The following is an 18,395-nucleotide window of genomic DNA, read 5'->3' on the forward strand; positions in this document are numbered from 1 at the left end:
TAATTCAAAACTATAAAATATGTAAGCCTGAATATTATGTTAATATACGTTAATGTTTTTATATTATCACGTTTATGTTTATATATAAATTATAACCCAAGTTAGATGTAAGAGATGGCCAAGAGACCTTATTCTGCGTGGCCAAATAAAATGCTATCAATCAATCTCAATATGTTTTTTCTCTTTCTTCTTTTTATTCCCTTCTTTAACTTTCTCCCATTCTTTTGAACATATTTTTTCTTTTTCTTCTTTTTTATCCTCTTTTCAATTCTTTCTCACTTACAGACTAACTCTTTCTCTCTCTCTCTCTCTCTCTCTCTCTCTCTCTCTCTCTCTCTTCCTCTTTCTCTCCCCCTCCTTCTCTCTCTTTCTTTCTTTCTCTCTCTCCCTCTATCTCTCCCTCTCTCTTTCTCTATTTATCTATCTACCTATCTATCTGTCTTTCTCTCTATCTATCTCTACCTCTATCTATCCTTATCTCTACATATCTAAAATTAAAAATTTATAGGCATTAACACAATAAGATAATCAATATCATCGCATGTTTCTCTCAAATAAGAAAAATTGTTCTAGATAATAGGCACGATAAAGAAATTGTTTTTCTGAAACCTACATCACACGAGACCGCATCTCAAGATTTCTGAATAATTATTCTTAAAATTATTTTTTATTTATTATTATATTGCATTTTATTTATTTCTTTATAAATTGAATATATAAATGTTTTATACATCTTAACAAAATAGTTTCAAATAAATCGAGAGTATTTTCTCTTTCCAAGGATCTTCAAGCAAAATCATCACAACGATCGTTCTGGTTGTATGTACATAATAATATTTAGAATTAACGTTCAAATATGGTTTTGTAGGAGCTTGATAAAATTAGCAATTAACGTTTTCTCATACTGAGTTAATATCTGACGGACCGATTTTGCCGAGTCAGGGAACTGAATTGTCGCATTTGGGCGGGTTTCCCTCAGGGTAGCATACTCGGTTCACTTCTTTTTTCAATATACACTGCAGATACCTCTCTACAACTGCTCTAAACCTCTCTGCACGAACGGTCGTGAAATGTGGGTCTCAAACAAAATTTCAAATTCTCAACGTTCTTGATAATTTCTTCTATTTAAACGACATATTCACCATAAAAAGAAGACATTTACTTAATACAATATTTGTAGTTGCAAATAACAAATAATGTAATTAAAAAACCGTTTTCCAAATAGAGATTTATTTTTACCATTTGTTACACGTTGAAATTTAACAGGAGCCTGGAGGGAAGCTGCTACAATGGTTGATAATGGTTTTTAAATTAAGAATCATCTTTAATCTGACAAGTTTTTATTTCCCAGAAGATGTGCAATTTTTGGATATTACCTTGCGAGTTTTTTTTATGCTGTATGACCAAACTATGTAAAGTCGTAAGTAGGATAAGAGAGCCAAGGACCGCCGGTACATATTTGGTCCTGACCATAGCCGTCCGTAAATCCCCAGGGGAAAAAAACCATAGCGACCTCGGAGACCAAAAAATTAATAAAGTATTAACACCGTATTACATACGATTACGCCACCATTGCCAGAAATCGTAGAAAAATATTGTCACCCAACGGGTAATTAAACGGAATGCCAATCGCCTTCATTAATACTAAAACTAATCAAACAATGAGTCTATGAATATGATAATCGCGAAACTCTATCCTCAAGCTGTCATTCTATAAAAGCGTAGGACCAAGCAGGAGAAGCCAGTTTCTACCGGGAGTCGAATAAAGATGTTCCTCATATTACTGGCCCTGGCAGGCGTGGCCGCCCTCACCTACTACTGGAGCTGGAGGGCTGGCAGGAAGCACATGTACGAACTGGCTGAAAAGATCCCTGGTGAAAAAGGACTACCGTTCGTCGGACTCGCCCTGCACGTGATGTTCAAAAACCACAACGGTACGTCAATGTATTACAATTTTATGCTCAGTGAGAACAACATTCGTCCAAAATTATTTTCTGTAAACAGCCAGTTTAAACAGTATGCAGCTTTTTTTAACTGAGCCTTCGCTATACGATATAAATAATCTTCAATAATCAATAATAATTTATCTCTTAAATTGAGTATGAAGGGTGTCCTTTTTAAACGGCCCGGCTGAATTTCTCTTGAACCAATGACGCTATTAAAAGAATTAATTAATTTAAAAAATTTAAAAAACCTGTTTAATATTTTGTAGACAAGTTTCAAATTTTTACCTTTCTTTGGAGAAAAATTGTACAGGGTACCTCAGGCCGAGTTCAACTTCAAAAATTCAAATAAGACCATTTATGTTTAATCGGCATTTTAATTTATAAAGGTACCAATAAATTCGTTCACTTCACAAACTTAGTTAGTTTATTATCAAATAGATTATTTTAAGGCTATTGATTTGAAATCTACTGAAAATTTTCATTTTTAACCCTTAAAAATCTTGAAAACCATCTATATAACATAAATAATCTTTAGAAATGGTAAATGATAGAGTGAGTGTGGTGTTCAATCCTTTTTAAAAAGAATTAAATAATCTTTTGTCAATAATCAATTAATAATTGATCTCTTGAACTGAGTATACAAATTGTCCTTTTTAGATGGTCCAGCTGAATTTCCCTTGAACCAATGACGCTATTAAAAAAATAAATAAATAAATAAAAACGTGTTTAATATTTTTTAGACTAGTTTCAAATTTCTACCTTTTTTGAAGAACATTTATACAGGGTGTCCTTTTTAGACGGCCCGGCTGAATTTTTCTTCAATAATGACGCTATAAAAAAATACGTGTCTAATAGTTTTTAGTCTAGTTTCAAATGTTTACCTTTATTTAATTTATCAAACTATGAATAAATTCGTGCACTTCACAAACTTAGTTAGTTTATTATCAAATAGATTATTTTAAGGCTATTGATTTGAAATCTACTGAAAATTTTCATTTTTAACGCTTGGAAACCATCTATATAATATAAATAATCTTTAGTCAATAATCAATTAATAATTGATCTCTTGAATTGATTATACGGGGTGTCCTTTTTAGATGGTCCGGCTGAATTTCTCTTGAACAATGACGCTATTAAAAAAAAATATATATTTGTTTAAAATTTTTTAGTCTAGTTCTAAAATAAACATTAGCCTAAAGTAAACTTTAACATTGGTCTCTAGTCAAAGTAAACACTAGCATTTAGTCTCAAGTCTAAAATAAACGTTTAGTAGTCTCTAGTCTAAAGTAAAAACTAACATTTTTCAATTAATTAATATTTATGAAAGGTATTGGTTGAGATAAAAATGTCAGTGTCACGAGCGGGATTCGAACCCACGACGTTCGGCTCAATACGCCGCTGCTGTAACCACTTGAGCTACCGTGACTTCGATCCAATCGGACACTAACTTCCCATATCAACCGCACCTTTTGAATTTTCCCTCCTTTTTGCCATTTTTCAAATGTCGCGTAATCTATTTGATTCTCAGCGACAAATTATTTTATCTCAACCAATACCTTTCATAAATATTAATTAATTGAAAAATGTTAATTGGTCAATCGGACCACGAACTGTAATGGGGTAAACACTAACATTTAGTCTCTTGACTAAAGTAAACGCTAACATTTAGTCTCTAGTCTAAAGTAAACCGGTTGTCGTGGGTTCGAATCCCCGAATGGAAATCTCACAAAAAATCAATTATTAATTTTTATTAAAAGCATGGTTAAAAGCCGACAAGATCTCGCCAGGGCTTGACCACCGAAGTAGCTTCCGTTACATAAGCCCTGGGTATGCGATCCACGATGATCTAGCGGTTTAGAAGAGTCTTTATGGAAGAGAAGTTGTGGTCGACCGCGATGTACGAAGACTAGAGACGATCGTTTTACTGCTCTTACCGCACTTCGCAACCTTCATTTAAGGGCTTCCTTGATAGGTAGTCAACTCCAAACGGTCCGTAATGTACGGGTGAGCTCTAAAACATCCATCGGAGGTTTCGTGAGAATAATCTAGTCTCTAGACTTCCCGAATCAGGTTCTCTATTACTAGAGATGAATGGAGTGAAGACTTTTCGCAAATCAGCAACTCGCTTGGGCACTTGAACAATGGGGGTGTTTCTCTTGACGAATGCCGGTGTGGTTTGTGACCATCAGATGCCCGGGACCATGTGTGGAGAACACTTTGCTTCATGTGCCATGCGTCAAAGCTTTTCAAAGACAGTTATGGTATGGGGTGGAATAAAGAGGAAATCCGATCGCTTATTTATTCGATGCTTAGGAGACTTAAGGCCCTCCGCAAGGTCAAAGGAGGTAATACACGTAATTTTCAAAACTAGGTAATAAATTGTTAGTTAATCTACCACTAAAAGATTTTCCGGTTTTTGGTGAATTTTCTTTTAAAACAACATAATTAAATAATTTTTATTAAAAATCAAAAATTTTTAATTTTATTTTGTTTAACACTTAAATTAGTATGCTGTGTGGTGGTTAGTGACCGTTAATCGATAATTATATTGACTGGCACTCTCAACACGACACGCAAGAAAGGCACAATTACACAGAAGACAAACACTTTGAGCGCTGAAGATGATCTCAATAAAGATCGAAACGTTGGCACGATATGTTTGTTGTTTTTCTGAAACCTACATCACACCAGACCGCATCTCACGATTTCTAAATAAATTTTACCGTTTGTTCGCGAAAATCCGAATTCCTCTCTCCGAAATGGTGGAAGGGTTTTAGGTTTTTCAAAAAATACAATTAGAGATGTACTCCGGACTTACAATATGAAGCCGTATCGCTCTGATCCCGTCCAGGGACCTCGGGACTCTAGTTATGATAGGCGTCTAAAATTCCTTGCACAAATGTCGATTTGGGAGGTCGGAGAAAATAATCTTCCATATATCCTATGGGCTGATGAATCCAAGTTCACCTCTAATGGCATACTCAACCGTTGGAATTTTCAAACGTGGGCAGACGAAAATCCGATAATTTAGTACTCTTGTCATCATCAGGTCGTTCACAGTATCAACGTTTGGTGTGGACTTGTTGAAGATAAATTAATTGGACCTTTTTTTCTACGAACATGGTGTTCAGTTCCTCAATTTTTTGATGGGAGTTTACCAATGCTGTTAGACGATGTTCCTCTGCGATAACGACAAAGAATGATTCTCCAGCTTGATGGATACCCCGCAATTCTTTGCAGTTGAAACGTTATTTGAATCGTCACTTCCGGGATAGGTGGATAGGAGTTTTGGACTCCTTGGTCAACCGATTTAACTCCACTTGACTATTTTCTCTGAGGCCATTTAAAAAACAGTGCCTAAGACAATCATAACCCAGCAACCTCAGTTGATGAACTGCTGCAAAGAATAGAAAATGCTTGTCAATCCATTTCCCCTGACTGTAGAGAGGTCTGAGCACCAGTGAAGAGTGGTTAAAAAGGACAAATCTTTGCATCTTTACACAAAACAGGCAGTTCGAACATGAAATGTGATTAATAAATAGCAAACCAAATGACTGTTGTTTTTTTTGTTGACATAACTTTGTCATTTTTTGTCCAATTTAAAATCCGATTGTACCATTGTTTTCAGCGTAAAAATTCCTTTAAAATTATGTGTCAGGATATATAGGGTCGTATTTGAAATTGTGAAGTTGAACTCGGCCTGAGGTACCCTGTATAATTTATCTACAAAGAAAGATAATTTGAAACTAGGCTTGGGGATGGTTAGCTTAGTTTTAAAGCTTTAACCATCCAGAAAACATGAGAAAACTCTCACTTACCCTGTCAATCAAAGTACCCTTACTAATTTTATGTATAAAACAATTTTTTTAAGCTAAGTTTACTTAATTTTTTAGTATGTTTTTTTTTTATTTTACCTTTTTTTAATTACATAATAGTTATTTTGTTGTAAATGTGGGGATCGTGTGGTGATCGAAAGAAATCATGTCCATGCTCAAAAATTTGAAATAATTTTACAAAAATTACAAAATATGTTTCATAAAACATACTACGTAAAATCTTATGATCAAATAATGAGAATTAAAGCATATTTAACAGAATCCCAATTGACTTTTGTAAAAAAAATCACCATACAAATTATTGAAAATGACAAAGCCTACTGAAGGTATTTATATACTTTACATTTCCAATATTCCAGACTTTTTTTATTATATTGCTTTGCTTAAAAAATACAGCAATTGTATACTCATATACACATTATATAATTTATTAATTATTAATTAAAAGAAAGAACACAGAACAAGAAGTAAAAAATCACCATACAATTTATTGAAAATGACAAAGCTTACTGAAGGCATTTCTATACTTTTCATGTCCAATATTCCAGACTTTTAAAAAATTATTAAATTGCTTTGCTTTAAGCATACAGCAATAATATACTCATATACACATTAGATAATTAATTTATTAAAACAAGAAACTCTGAACAAGAAGTAAAAAATCAGCATACAATTTACTGAAAATGACAAAGCTTGCTGAAGGCATTTCTATACATTATTTCCAATATTACAAACTTTAAAAAAAAATACACATTATATAATTAATTAATTAACAATTAAAAGAAGGAACACAGACAAGAAGTAAAAAATCACCATGTAATTTATTGAAAATGACGAGGCTTACTGAAGGTATGTATATAATTTACATCTCCAATATTCTAGACTTTTTTTATTATATTGCTTTGCTTTAAGCATATAGCAATAGTATACTAATGTACACATTGTATAATAAATACATAAGTTCACATCACATAATAATAATTTAATTAATTATTTAAAACAAGGAACACAGAACAATGAAATAAATAGTTTTACACAGTAAATAATTACCATAGCACATATGTACAATGACATTAAAGTCTTTATCTCAGTATATCACATCAATATCACATTCTTTCAAAAATGCATATACCAATTTATAATTAATTAAGGTTTTTAGTTGAGATGAAAAAAATTTAATGGCACGAGAGGGATTCGAACCCACGACCTTCGGCTAGATACGCCGCTGCTCTACCACCTGAGCTATCGTGACCTTGATCCACTCGGACATCAACTCCCCATCTCAACCCCACCTTATGAGTTTTCCCTCCTTTTGCCATTTTTCAAACTCACTAAAGCTCTCTGTCGCCATTTCAATTGTCGACGAGAATCCAAACCGATTACACGACATTTGAAAAATGGCAAAAGGAGGGAAAACTCATAAGGTGGGTTTGAGATGAAGAGTTGATGTCCGAGTGGATCGAGGTCACGATAGCTCAGGTGGTAGAGCAGCGGCGTATCTAGCCGAAGGTCGTGGGTTCGAATCCCTCTCGTGCCATTAACTTTTTTTCATCTCAACTAAAAACCTTAATTAATTGTAAAGTATTAATTGGTCAAGCGGACCACGAAATTAGTGAATATCAATTTATAGTTGAGTCCATATTTATATTGAAAGCAAGCTTTCCCAACAAATTGGTTACTCAAAATTTCTTAGTGCATGCACTCTATCGACAAATTTCTGTCTTGCGTCTTCATATTCTAGGCACGTCAAAATTATAAGATGTTTTCTGGTTCATCGGACGTCTCACAATTTGGAGATCTATGGCTAATTTTATGCAAGTATGCACTGCAAATGCAGTAGCTTGAGCAAATCAGGGATATCAAAGCAAAAAAGTAATTATTTTAAATTATTTCATTATTTACAATGCATAAAATTTAGTCCTGAATATTGCAAATACAACAAGTATAAATTAGTTGCAACTTCAATTATATGATATAAAGTACATTTTGTTTTTATTTTATATACAATGGAAAATTTTATTGATCTATGTTACCTCTATTATTCGCAAATTGCATTTTTCATTTGTTCAATTCAGAATAATTAATTGAAATAAGTAACTTCGTCAATTAGAACACTAAACATAATTGACTATTTTTTTAAGTTTTGGATTGCCTGACTACATTATTATTTTTTTAAATTGTTTTGTTGATCATTTTATTTCTTAATTTCCAAAAGGTAAAGAGATGAAATGTTATATTAAATATTTGTTTTTAAAAGCCTGACATCTTTTACTTTAATTTTTAAATTAATTATTCTTGTTATCTAAGGTCTCGGTTGAGATGAAAAATAATGATTAATTTAAATAATTAATATGGCCAATTTTGACTGCTAATCATACATTGATTTTTATTTTAATGTTACAGTTAAATTGAAAATATTTTAATTTATATTTGACAATTCTATCGTTTTTATTTTTTCCATAGAATTTTGTTCCATACATTCTTTTTATTTTTATATAAACAGAAAAAGTAAGTGATATTAAAATTTTACTTTTCAATCCACATCCACATTGCCATGCTATATGCTATTTTCTTTTTTTTTTAAATTGAGATAAATGATTACCTCTTAAAAGCTTGATGTAAGCATTTTATTCTTTAAAAAAAGTTCATTTTGTTCACTGTCTTTAAAATTCGGGAAATATTTGTACAATTAGAAATTAAATATATCTTTACAGTTCAAACTTGCACATGTAAAAACATTTTTGATTTTTAATTTAAAACCTCATCAAGGCTGTTTATTTTATAATAGGCCAAGACAAATATTTTTATATGTAATATTTTTATATGTCCTTTCTAAATGACAATCTTCACCATTTGACCACCAAGCATCACACCCGTATGAGTTTTTGTTTTTAATGCTAATGTAACCATCATAAAAGATCAACAAATAAAATCAACAGGTTTACAATATGTAGAACGCATGATTAAAATCCCATTGTCACTGTGGGAGATTTTTAGTTTTAACAACACTTTCATATAACAAAAAAAAATCAATAATAACAAAACAATACAATTGATAAATATTTATTGTAACGTATTTGGTCTTGTTTGAAAAAGGCATAATTTATCAATGACCCTGAAATAACCCGATCAATACCGCCATCGTTTAATTACACCACATAATTTTAAATAAGACAAAACAAATATATTACAATGAATTAGTTTGTTCAAATAGCAAAAACAAGTATTAGAATACAATGGATCGTAATTTTGCAATCAAAATGAATCGCCATGCAGAAATAAGTTTATTTTTTAAAGAATTGCACCTTGTACTGTCAACCAGTTTTAACATAAATTAAACAAGGACTACATACGATTAATTATATTTTATGTTGCCTTTATTAAACAGTGCTGTCCGTACAAGGTCAAGGACTTCAAGCTTTGTTGATTCAATTTATGTTTCCAACTTCCCGGATCTATTCAGATCGGATTTTTATTGTAGCAGAATGGGATGTAATTACACGATTAATTCAGATTTGGTTGAAATTGTTAAATTTCAAGTTCATAAATGAGAAAAAAAATTAATAAACCTCATTCGCATAATGATCATTTACACACAAAAATTATTACAGATTTTACAATACCAAGGAATTTTAATTATTATTAATGTAACAATGTTAATTCATGTTTCGTAGACATCTTGGAATTCGCTTATGGATTGAGTCAAAAACCTGAGTACAAAGATGTTACCAAAATTTGGCTTGGACCCAGACTAATCGTTTCCATTCACAATCCAAAAGATGTCGAGGTAACGTATATATTAATATACTTAATAAAAACATTTATATTGTCAGCTTTGCTCTTTCCTGAGATGGACTTCGGTTAACTAAACTCACCTTAAGTCCAGGAAGCGGCTTGCAGTTTTTCAAAGCTCACGTACAGCAGAATTAGCAGAGTGCGCTGTGATGAAAACGTGGGAGAATTAAAATAAAAAAAAGAAGAATGAAAAGCAAAAGTAAAACAAAACCTTGACCAAATTTATTTATTGAACGTTGAAATTTATACAAACTAAAAATAATATGCCTTGAAGGTGGTGATCATCTTCGTTTCCCGGGTTCCGGTTTTGTGCTGCTGGTACACCATTCCACCTACCACTAGGGTCATGGGGACTCTCCAAACCCTCCCCCCCCCCAAAAAAAAATGCCTTGAACTTTCTTGTGGCAATTAATAATTGAGCGAACGAAGAAGGTTAATCGGTATAGACAAAAGAGCACTTATGGTTTATCAAGTTAGAGAAGCTAGGATCAGTCCGCTGCAGAAATCAGGAGCCGAGTCTCCGGTTAGCCCGTAAATTGCTTGACCTACCTTTTGTGATGGAAGGGGCATTTGTCCCATCCGAACGTATCCGTATGGCGGCCTCTAGCGCCTCATGACAAAATGTTTATAATATGGATGTAATATACATTCTAACTGCATGTCCCTTAACCCTACTACAAATATCTTTCAAGCTGAACTGCAAGCCCTAGAAGCATGTGTTTACCTATGAAATAAATAACAACAATGTCTTTCAATTCTTGGGTTATGGGAATTGGAGAGAGTTCGGAGCCCTCCTCAATTTCCATGAGTTGATTTTTGGGGTCTTCCTTTGCAGGTTCCCCCGGTGTTTTTTTTGCTTACTGTCAGTTTTTCCATGTAGTTCCCACGAGTGAGAGGGATCTAAAGGTCCGCACCGGAGGAGCCCTCTCACCAGTGTAGGGCTATTTACTCAAGGGGGTGCCCTTAAGGCTCCGTTATTGGCACAGTTATCCCTGTACCATTCATCCATCGGTACGGATCACATAACACCTTGGATTTAGGCTGGAATGTGGGGCTAGGATAGGGTGTAGGGTGGGAAGAGGGATAAGGTGTTGGGTTTAGGTTAGGAGATATCAGGTCCAGCTCCTGCCCCTCCATACCCCTCTTTCCATTTGTTAAATTAACAGGGTACACCCGCATAAGCTTCGTCATGGTGGAAAGTCGGAGTTGGGTATTAGAGGTTATTGGAGACGCATAGTACCCATTCGTACCCCAATGGCCTGGTGTTATGTCCATATCCCAGTACATGAGGAAACTTCAGGCAACAAGGCAGCAGACATACTAGCCAAAAAAGAATCCTTAGAAGACTTTTATGCCATAAAATTAGATACAATACAAAAGAACTGGAGTGTTGGGCTACTAAAGGACACAAGAATACTGTGAACGACCACCAGGCAATATGATTATTTGCAAAAAAAAAAACCAATGGGAGAAAGAGGACAGAAAGGTATTAAAACCCCTAACAAGTATATTTACTTGTTACTACTTCATGTTCAAGTAAAATGCTACTTAAAAAAATGGGACTATTAACAGATAACCAATGTCAAGTATGTCTAGAGGAGAGAGAGAGCCAACTGAACATATCCTATGTAACTACACAGCATCAACTAGGAAAAGATTTTGGTACCTAAGAAAGCCTTTCTTGAGCAATGTAGACTTTGATGCCTTACCCCTGAGAAAAATTTGTAGATAGATAGATAGATATTAAGACCGTCAGCCAGAGTTCGCAGTGCATTACTATTCCAAGAATATACATAATTATGTAATTATAAGAAAAGAGAATTTACAATATCAACTTCAGAGGTTGGTATGTTATGGTATGGTGAAAAAGGATACAAGGAAGCGGGGTTTATTAGAAATCATGCGTTCCACTGAGAAGCTGGTTTTTAACGTCGCTCAATTCTGAACATGCAAAACATGAATTAACACAACTGAATATTATCCAAATAAATACTGTTAGAAAATAATTTTAAATTAGTGGTTCATTTGGATGTCAAATATTATTTAGGTAGATGTTTAAAATAGGAAGTAAATCAAAATCTATTATATTATTTATGCATTTATCTCCATGTTTAATTTTATATTTTTTATTTCAAAATTCTTAGCCAATCTAGTTCCCTCGCTTTACTGAAACTATGTAACACAGTTGTATTTAATTAATTAAACATAATATGAGTGTATTAGAGACCCACCAAACTAGGATAGATATCTCTTGGTGTGCTTTGGGTAGAATGAATGTATTTATTGGCGCGAAAGTGAGCGTGTATGGGTGGGTTGTGCAGGAATATCGAGTACTCCACAGACCCACTGATTTAGGTTAGTGTTAGGCTATAATATCTTTTAGAGTGAATGGGCGGTGGCACTGTTGTAATATTAAATGCGCCAGTAGCTCCGCATTTTTTTTATTTGTAAATACAGAATGATTGGTTACTGTTTGAGTGAATGTATTTATTAGTGCGGTAGAAGTGTATGCATGGTTGGGTCTATGGTGGAATATCCCACCAACCTAGGTTAATATTTTAGATTAATTTTAATTGTATATAATGTATGGATGTATTTATTAGCGTGAAAGAGGGTGGGTCTTCAGAGGAATATCGAGTACTCTGAAATCCGCATAAAGGCTAGGATTGAATGTTAGTGAATGAGATAGTTTCAGAGCCTTTTCACCACGTGTGCGAGGGCTAAAAATGTAGAAATAACGTCCCAGAACACAACCAGAAAGATCGCCAGACTTCCTACAGAAAAACTAACTTCAAAAATAAATAAATAAATAAACAAATAAAATATATAAATAAAAATAATAATAAATAAATTTTTAAAACGTGAGGTAAAAGAAATGTGAGGTGCCGGCAATGGCCCAGGCTGACCAAAAAAAACATTAAGTTAATATAATTAATTGTATTACAATTAATTAATTCTTTATACCCTAGTATATATTTTAAATTGGAAATAAATAAAGGTGGTTGCTTAAATATTTTAGACTTAAAACTGATTGAAATAGATGGATGTAGAAAACCCACCACTACGGACACCATGACACCAGCAGTTTCTTCTCACTCATGGGCCCATAAAAAGCTGCTGGATTCGTTTAGCTCATATACCACATGTTGAAACTCACATTAACACCTGCTAATTATAAAAAAGAATTACGAACAATTAAACTCTTGGCTAAAAACAATGGATATCAAGAAATATTTATCGATACATTGCTAGTAAAATGAATCAAAAAATTAACTTTAAAAGAAGCGACAAACGAACTCATCCACTCCACCAAAAATGAATCTTTAGGTTTTCATCGCTTGACATATATTGGGGAACTATCAGAAAAAGTAGCTGAAAATTATTAAAAGAGCAGGTTTTAGAGTAGCTTTTAGAGGTCCAAGTTCACTTAGAAAGATCCTCTCAAAACCTAAAGACAACTTGTCAAAAAGTGGGGTTTACCAACTAATTGTAATGATTGCAACATTAAATATATATTACAATTAATTAAGGTTTTTAGTTGAGATAAAAAAGTCAATGGCACGAGCGGGATTCGAACCCACGATCTTCGGCTAGATACGCCGCTGCTCTACCACTNAACACATATACGAATTTGTCACATGGCTAATATGCATAGTTCATAACGCCAAAAAAAAAAAAAAAAAAAAAAAAAAAAAAAAAAAAAAAAAATGAATCAAAACAAAATTTAAATTTAAATACAACAGTTTTAACAAAGGGGGAACTAGATTGGTTTGAGAAATTTGAAATATAAAAAAATTTAAAATTAAACGTGGAAATAAATGAATATATAATAAGACAGATTTTTATTTACCTCCAATTTTAAACATATAGCTAAATATATTTGACCTATAAAATGAATCACTAATTTATTTTCATACAGTATTTATTAGGATAATATTTAGTTGTGATATTATTCACGTTTTTGCATGTTCAAGATAGAACAGCATTAAAAACCAGCTTTTCATTGGAACGTAACATTAGCGGTTCACTCTCAACCTGATGAGCATTTAATGCTTGAAATCTGGATTGTTAAAAACAACAAATTTGTGAATAGAACATCATTTACAAAAAGTCTATTTTGTCTAGAGGAGACAGAGAAACAACAGACCGTAACCTACGCTGTGGCAACTAGGAAAGCCATTCTTATATAATATACAATATCCCTGAAAAGATCCTGTACTTTCTTAAAAAAAGCTAAAATTTTCCAGGAAAAACATTAGCAAAGCTTGGATACAATGAAAGAAAATTTAAGTGTTAAAAAGTACATTTTGTAACAAAATGTTTTCATTATTATATTTCTACAGTTAATATTTTCATTTCAGTTGGTTTTGGGAAGTAATGTGCATCTAAGGAAATCAATTGAATACAGCTACTTCCAGCCGTGGTTTGGAAATGGTCTTCTTATCAGTTATGGTAATTATTAATCATTAAAAAATTTAAAAAAAAACAGTTTTTTAAACATTTTTGTTACAGGTGACGTATGGAAGACTCACAGGAAAATGATTGCGCCCACATTTCACTTGAACGTGCTTAAAAAATTCATGAGCGATTTCAACTACAACTCAAAGAGGTTGATGGCGCGTCTGGAGCATCTCGAAGGAAAGGAATTCGACTGCCATGAATACATGAGCGAGTGCATGGTTGAAACGCTTTCCGAAACAGTCATGGGCGTCAGACAAGAAGCCAAAGGGAGGAACTGCCTCACATATGCTATGTCAGTTATGAAGTGAGTACTTGTTTCGATTTGTGAAAAAAAAAAATTGGGATTTTACTAATTATACCAAACACGATGCCAGGATGTGCGATATTTTACACACGAGACAGACCAAGCTTTGGTTCAGGCCCGATTTCTTGTTCCGATTCACAAACCTCCGCCAGGACAATGATCACCATCTTAGTATTATCCTCAACCTCACTAACAATGTAAATATAATTTAAATTAATATATTAGGGAGGGAAAAGCGTTAAAATGAATTATCTATCTACCAAATGCTAATTGATTGTATGTTTATTTTAAATTTACAAAATAATTTATACTTTATTGTCAGCTCCTACGAAAGAAGAAAGAACTGTACGACCACAAAAAAAAACCCTTTCCAGTACCAAAAGACGCAGCTGAAACTAAGAAAGATTCCTCGCCCAAGGAAAAGTTCGCTTTTGGCATTGCAACTGGGCTCAATGATGACATTGATAATGATGAATGCGACATAGGTAAATTAAAACAATAAAACTTTACTTTTGTAAATTAAAACAGTTTAAGCTAAACTTCTTTTCTATTAAGGTGAAAAAAGAAGGCTCCCATTTTTAGAATCCATGATAGAAAGGGCACACAAAGGCGATGGAATGTCAGATGTTGAGATCAAAGATCAAGTCAATACTATTATGTTTGAGGTAATGATTGAAATAGTTTTCTATGATCATGCCTATCATTGTTTTTCAATATCAGGGGCATGATACTACAGCAGCAGCAAGCAGCTTTTTCCTCTGTGTCATGGGTGCTAAACCAGATATCCAGGTATGATATAACCAATTATATTTCATCTTCATTTCAATAAGAATTTTGTTTTACACCAGGAAAAAGTAATTGAAGAAATAGATTCGATCTTTGGCAATTCCGACCGCGATGTGACCTTCCAGGACACACTTGAGCTTAAATTTTTGGAGAGGTGTTTACTCGAAACTCTTAGGCTCTTCCCTCCAGTGCCGATCATTGCGAGAACACTCGAACATGACTTGTCATTAGGTACTTATTTTTAATTGTATATATTCAAGAAATTGATTGTGCTTTTGACTAGCTACAAGCGATTTGGTCGTCCCTGCCGGCTGCACTGTTGTCATACCGATGTTCAAGATTCATCGAAGGGGTGACATTTACCCCAACCCTGAAGAGTTTGACCCTGACAATTTCCTACCTGAAAATGCCGCCTCGAGGCATTATTACGCCTACGTGCCGTTCAGCGCAGGTCCAAGGAGTTGTGTCGGTAAATAAATAACTAAATTCTAAATCTTCGATGATTTTAAACGTAAAATATTACAGGTAGAAAATACGCCATGCTCAAGCTGAAAATCCTCCTCACCAATATTCTTAGGAAATTCCAAGTCAAACCATCCAAACTTGCGATGAAGGATTGGAAACTCCAGGGTGACATCATCCTCAAGAGATCAGAAGGCTTCAATGTTGCATTAGAAAAGAGGACGAGCATTGCAACATAGAAATATCATTTAAACAAAACTAAATATAGAAATATTAAGTCTAATATGAGTGAAACATGTAGTATTTGATTGAGTCTGCATTATTTTTTTATTGAATTATTTAATTTATGGATTAAATATTTTTGTAAATAATTGGGATAAAAGAAGATTGGTTTACAATTTGTAAATTTTTATCACTTCTTGTTTTTGTTTTTTTTTTAGAAAAATAGAACAAGTCGATCTGCTGTTTGCAGAGTAGTGTAAATAAATTTATTTTTTGCTCTTCAGATGCAAGAATATTAACATTATTTTATTTCAAATCCCAACTTCTGATTTTATTTTTCAATACAATAGTTTCTTGATAAAAGTTCAAAAATTAAAAAAAAAATTAAAAATTTTGTTCGAGCTGGTAAAATGGCTTGAGAAAGAACGACTGAAACACAGCAAGAAAACAGCAGGTATAAGGCAAGATAAGAGATTCATAAATCACTCAGAAAGGAAGTCCTTTGAGGAAATTATAAGCCACTGTCCTCTAAAGAAAGAGGGCAAAGTAGACAGAAAAATGCCGATTATGTGAAAAAAACACTAAGTTCATTAACATATCCTTGTGTAGGTAAGGCACTAGTGGTATAAAAAAAATACCTATCAATCGCAGGGTACAAAAAAATTAATAATAAAAAACGTAAATAGAACAAGTTGAAAATTATTTTAGGAGAAATTTAGGACTAATGAGGACAACCTTTCAAATTTTCCCTCCTTTTTGTCATTTTTCAACAAATGCCGTGTAAGCAAGATTCGATTCCAAAATTACAATTACCCATACCATTATAATTACCAAATTACAAATGCCCATACCTCCAGTACAAAAAGAATCAGTGGCTCCCATCCCTCCTTGAGCATTTTCCAAACCGAAAATTTTGTATTCACTTGGAAAATATCGCAAAGCCCTTACACCTTTTCATGTATACCAGCAGTTTTTGAAAATAAAAAAACGCACTCCCACAAGCGGCATTTATCTATACGGACGGATCAAGGAGCTTCAGGGGCGTGGGAACTGCGTCTATATGTTTCTTTTCTCTCTACATCATTTCTATAGCACTGAGCTACTAGCAATACAGAAATCATGCCTTGGAACACCCCTATTCAGATGATCCTGGTGTGCAGGAGGTGCTGGCGTCACTGGGGAGCCTCCAACTACAGAGAAAGAGCGTTTATTTCGTCTGGGTTCCTGGACATGTAAATATTAAAGGAAACCATTTGGCAGATGAAGCTGCAAAAGAAGCAGCCAATACAGGCCTTCAAATCAGGAACGTTCCAAAGGGTGATATGACTGTAGTTTACAAGTCAAAAGTTAAGGGTCAATGGGAACAGGTCTGGACTAACATATGTGAAAACAAACTATGGGAAATAAAGAACTGTAGATGCATGGCCTACTTCATTCAGAATTAGTAGAAGGGAAGAAGTGGTTCTTGCACAGTTGAGGATCGGACACTGTAGAGCCACTAAGGGTCATTTGATGGGGCAAGAGGCACCTCCAATTTGCGGAATGTGCAATCAAATCGTCCCAACCAAACATATACTTACGTCATGCTCATTATATACAGTCCATAGATGTCTACACTCCTTGCTTATAAGCATCCAAGAAATGCTAGGCGACAACAATGATAGTATACGTAATTTGTTTGATTTTCTCAAATCAGCAAATCTACTCGACAAAATATGAGCTCACACTGTTTGTCCTTCTCTATATATACAAGATCAGATATATAAAGATAAATAATATACTACAATTGGGGACCGCGGTAGCCGAGTGGTTAGCATGAGAGACTCTCACGCCGCGGTCGTGGGTTCGATTCCCACCGTTGCCCCTTTTTTCCCAATAACCCCCCAAATTTGAACACACATATACGAATTTGTCACATGGCTAATATGCATAGTTCATAACGCAAAAAAAAAAAAAAACTACAATTAATTAAGGTTTTTAGTTGAGATAAAAAAGTTAATGGCACGAGCGGGATTCGAACCCACGATCTTCGGCTTGAAAGACCGCTGCTCTGCCACCTGAGCTATCGTGACCTCGATCCACTCGGGCTCCAACTTCCTATCTCAAGCCCCACCTTTTTTGAATTTTCCCTCCTTTTTGCCATTTTTCAAATGTTGTGTAATCTATTTGATTCTCGGCGACAAATGAAATGGCCTCGGAGAGCTTTAGTGAAGTATACTTCATTTTTGATCTTTAAATTCACTAATTTCGTGGTCCGCTTGACCAATTAATATACTACAATTAAGGTTTTTAGTTGAGATAAAAAAGTCAATGGCACGAGCGGGATCGAGTGGATCGAGGTCACGATAGCTCAGGTGGTAGAGCAGCGGCGTATCAAGCCGAAGATCGTGGGTTCAAATCCCGCTCGTGCCATTGACTTTTTTATCTCAACTAAAAACCTTAATTAATTGTAGTATATTAATTGGTCAAGTGGACCACGAAATTAGTGAATTTAATAAATAATATAGAATAAAGATAATAAATATTAGATATGATAATAATAAAGATAATAAATAATAATAATAATAGATAGAGAAATAGAAT

General features: G+C 33.8%; 1 protein-coding gene and 1 non-coding gene across 2 annotated transcripts; one reads left to right on the top strand and one right to left on the bottom strand.

Moving 5' to 3' along the window:
• Positions 1-1,736: 1,736 nt before the first annotated feature.
• Positions 1,737-15,915, top strand: LOC106666149 (cytochrome P450 4g15-like). The gene is made up of 11 exons (XM_014393104.2): positions 1,737-1,934; positions 9,457-9,569; positions 13,939-14,029; positions 14,090-14,342; positions 14,413-14,539; positions 14,665-14,827; positions 14,898-15,007; positions 15,063-15,131; positions 15,191-15,359; positions 15,412-15,597; positions 15,654-15,915. Exons 1-11 carry the CDS (start codon positions 1,769-1,771, stop codon positions 15,827-15,829), a joined length of 1,623 nt encoding a protein of 540 aa, XP_014248590.1. The 5' UTR covers positions 1,737-1,768; the 3' UTR covers positions 15,830-15,915.
• Positions 15,916-17,811: 1,896 nt separating this feature from the next.
• On the bottom strand, positions 17,812-17,884 carry Trnae-uuc. The gene has a single exon. It is a non-coding gene; the product is annotated as a tRNA-Glu (tRNA).
• Positions 17,885-18,395: the final 511 nt, after the last annotated feature.

Source organism: Cimex lectularius, unplaced genomic scaffold, assembly GCF_000648675.2.
Source record: "Cimex lectularius strain Harlan isolate CLEC.00 unplaced genomic scaffold, Clec_2.1 scaffold162, whole genome shotgun sequence".
Taxonomy (NCBI): domain Eukaryota; kingdom Metazoa; phylum Arthropoda; class Insecta; order Hemiptera; family Cimicidae; genus Cimex; species Cimex lectularius.

Bases quoted from the DNA above. Each gene is read 5' to 3' on its own strand.
- LOC106666149 (XM_014393104.2), top strand. From the start codon at position 1,769: ATGTTCCTCATATTACTGGCCCTGGCAGGCGTGGCCGCCCTCACCTAC. The intron at 14,030-14,089 runs GTAATTATTAAT...TTTTTGTTACAG, and splicing joins TGGTCTTCTTATCAGTTATG to GTGACGTATGGAAGACTCAC. The intron at 15,008-15,062 runs GTAATGATTGAA...TTTCAATATCAG, and splicing joins TCAATACTATTATGTTTGAG to GGGCATGATACTACAGCAGC.